The 1,431-nt window shown below is 37.0% G+C and overlaps 1 protein-coding gene across 2 annotated transcripts in view; it reads left to right on the forward strand.

The window, feature by feature from the left end:
- Window positions 273-1,431, forward strand: part of LOC107626227 (calmodulin-binding protein 60 B) — a 6,375-nt gene continuing 5,216 nt past the window's right edge. The window contains exons 1-2 of one of the 2 annotated variants that reach the window (XM_021116544.1): window positions 273-824; window positions 1,218-1,293. In XM_021116544.1, the coding sequence (XP_020972203.1) occupies window positions 742-824; window positions 1,218-1,293 (159 nt within the window). In that variant the 5' untranslated portion in view covers window positions 273-741. The remainder of the gene's footprint in view (window positions 825-1,217; window positions 1,294-1,431) is intronic. The other variant, XM_016329058.2, reaches the window with a different exon arrangement.

Below are 1,431 nucleotides of genomic sequence, written 5' to 3' on the forward strand. Positions count from 1 at the left end.
TATAAAAATATTTTTATTTGAGAAGTCATCCGAATTATGAATAAACATTAGTTTTTAATAAGATTTCAACTAACATAAGAAGAGTTGTCTGTCTAACATGTGGATTGAGGAAGTTCTATTTGTTGAGGAGGCAATTAATTAATTAATTATCATATAGAATATCATGGTGGTGTGACCTAAGCTAAAGGATTGTGCCACGTGGAGGGTCCAGATGTGGCGATGATGTGGTCCGCAAAAAGGAAAGGAAAAATTGTGGGAGGGAGATTGCGATGTGTGTGGGAGTGTCGTTGTTAACTTGTTTTGTGCTGTGCGACAAGGGAATAAGCGTCCGTCCCCCATTGCAAAAAAATCGCGTTTAAAGCCAAAACAGAAAGTTCGCATACGTTTCCCCGAAATTTCTCAGATTCCGTACTTTTCATCCTTTCGCACTTCTTTTTCTCTTTCTCTCACCCCTCTCATTCTTTTGCACCGTCGGCACGGTCTATTTGGCTGCTGAGAAAACCAAGCAAAATTATCACAAACTGCAGATTTTTTCCTTTTCGTTACGCACTCTCTTTTCTTTTTCTTTGTTCTTTTCCGCATCTTTCTTTTGGCTTCACTGAGTTTGCGAGATCAAACTCAACTGCTGAGTGCTGAGTTTTACGTGGCTGTGAAAATCTACTGCCTGCTGCGTGCTGTTTGTTATTATTTTCTTTCACCTTCTCACAGGGAGGTTAACGTTCGGTTTGAGGAATTGGAACAATGCACGGCAGAGAGAAGCGGTGTTTGGATTCGGCTTCAGCTGACGAAGGACAACCTGATCGGAAGCGACCTGCTTTGGCTAGGTATTACTGACTTCGTTTTCTGACATTTTTCACTACTCTTCAGCTTCGCTGAGCTGGATTGGTTTTCTTCTTCGAAATTATTGTTATTCACTTGCAATGTTTGCATGCAAATGATAGAGAAATTTGTACACTGTATGTTTGTCACCTTATCTGCTTTCAATTTTATATCATACTGCTTTTCTGTTAATGAAAAAAGAAGTTGATGGAAAAAACGGTTGTTTATGCGAGAATATCAAAATTTATTTGAAATATGCTTCTAAAGAGCTAAAACGAAGACTGAGAGCAGAAAAAAAAAAAAATATTGAATAAAGTAGCCTTGAGTCACACTATCTTCATCTGTTAACCTTAATTTGTCTTACACTGACCGATGAATGCATTTATCTTCATTTGCAGTGTAATTGTTGAAGCTCTGAAGGTTGACAGTCTGCAGAAGCTTTGTTCATCACTGGAGCCTATTCTTCGCAGAGTTGTAAGAAAATTCACTTCACTGTAACTGTGGTATTAACTCAATATTAGAATCTGACAACTCTGATATTTTACTTTTTTTTTTTAAGGACAAGATTGAAATTTTTTATTTTTAGTTTTATTATTTTTTTTTAGGACAAGA

Source organism: Arachis ipaensis, chromosome B02 (genome assembly GCF_000816755.2).
Source record: "Arachis ipaensis cultivar K30076 chromosome B02, Araip1.1, whole genome shotgun sequence".
NCBI classification, from domain to species: Eukaryota; Viridiplantae; Streptophyta; class Magnoliopsida; order Fabales; family Fabaceae; genus Arachis; species Arachis ipaensis.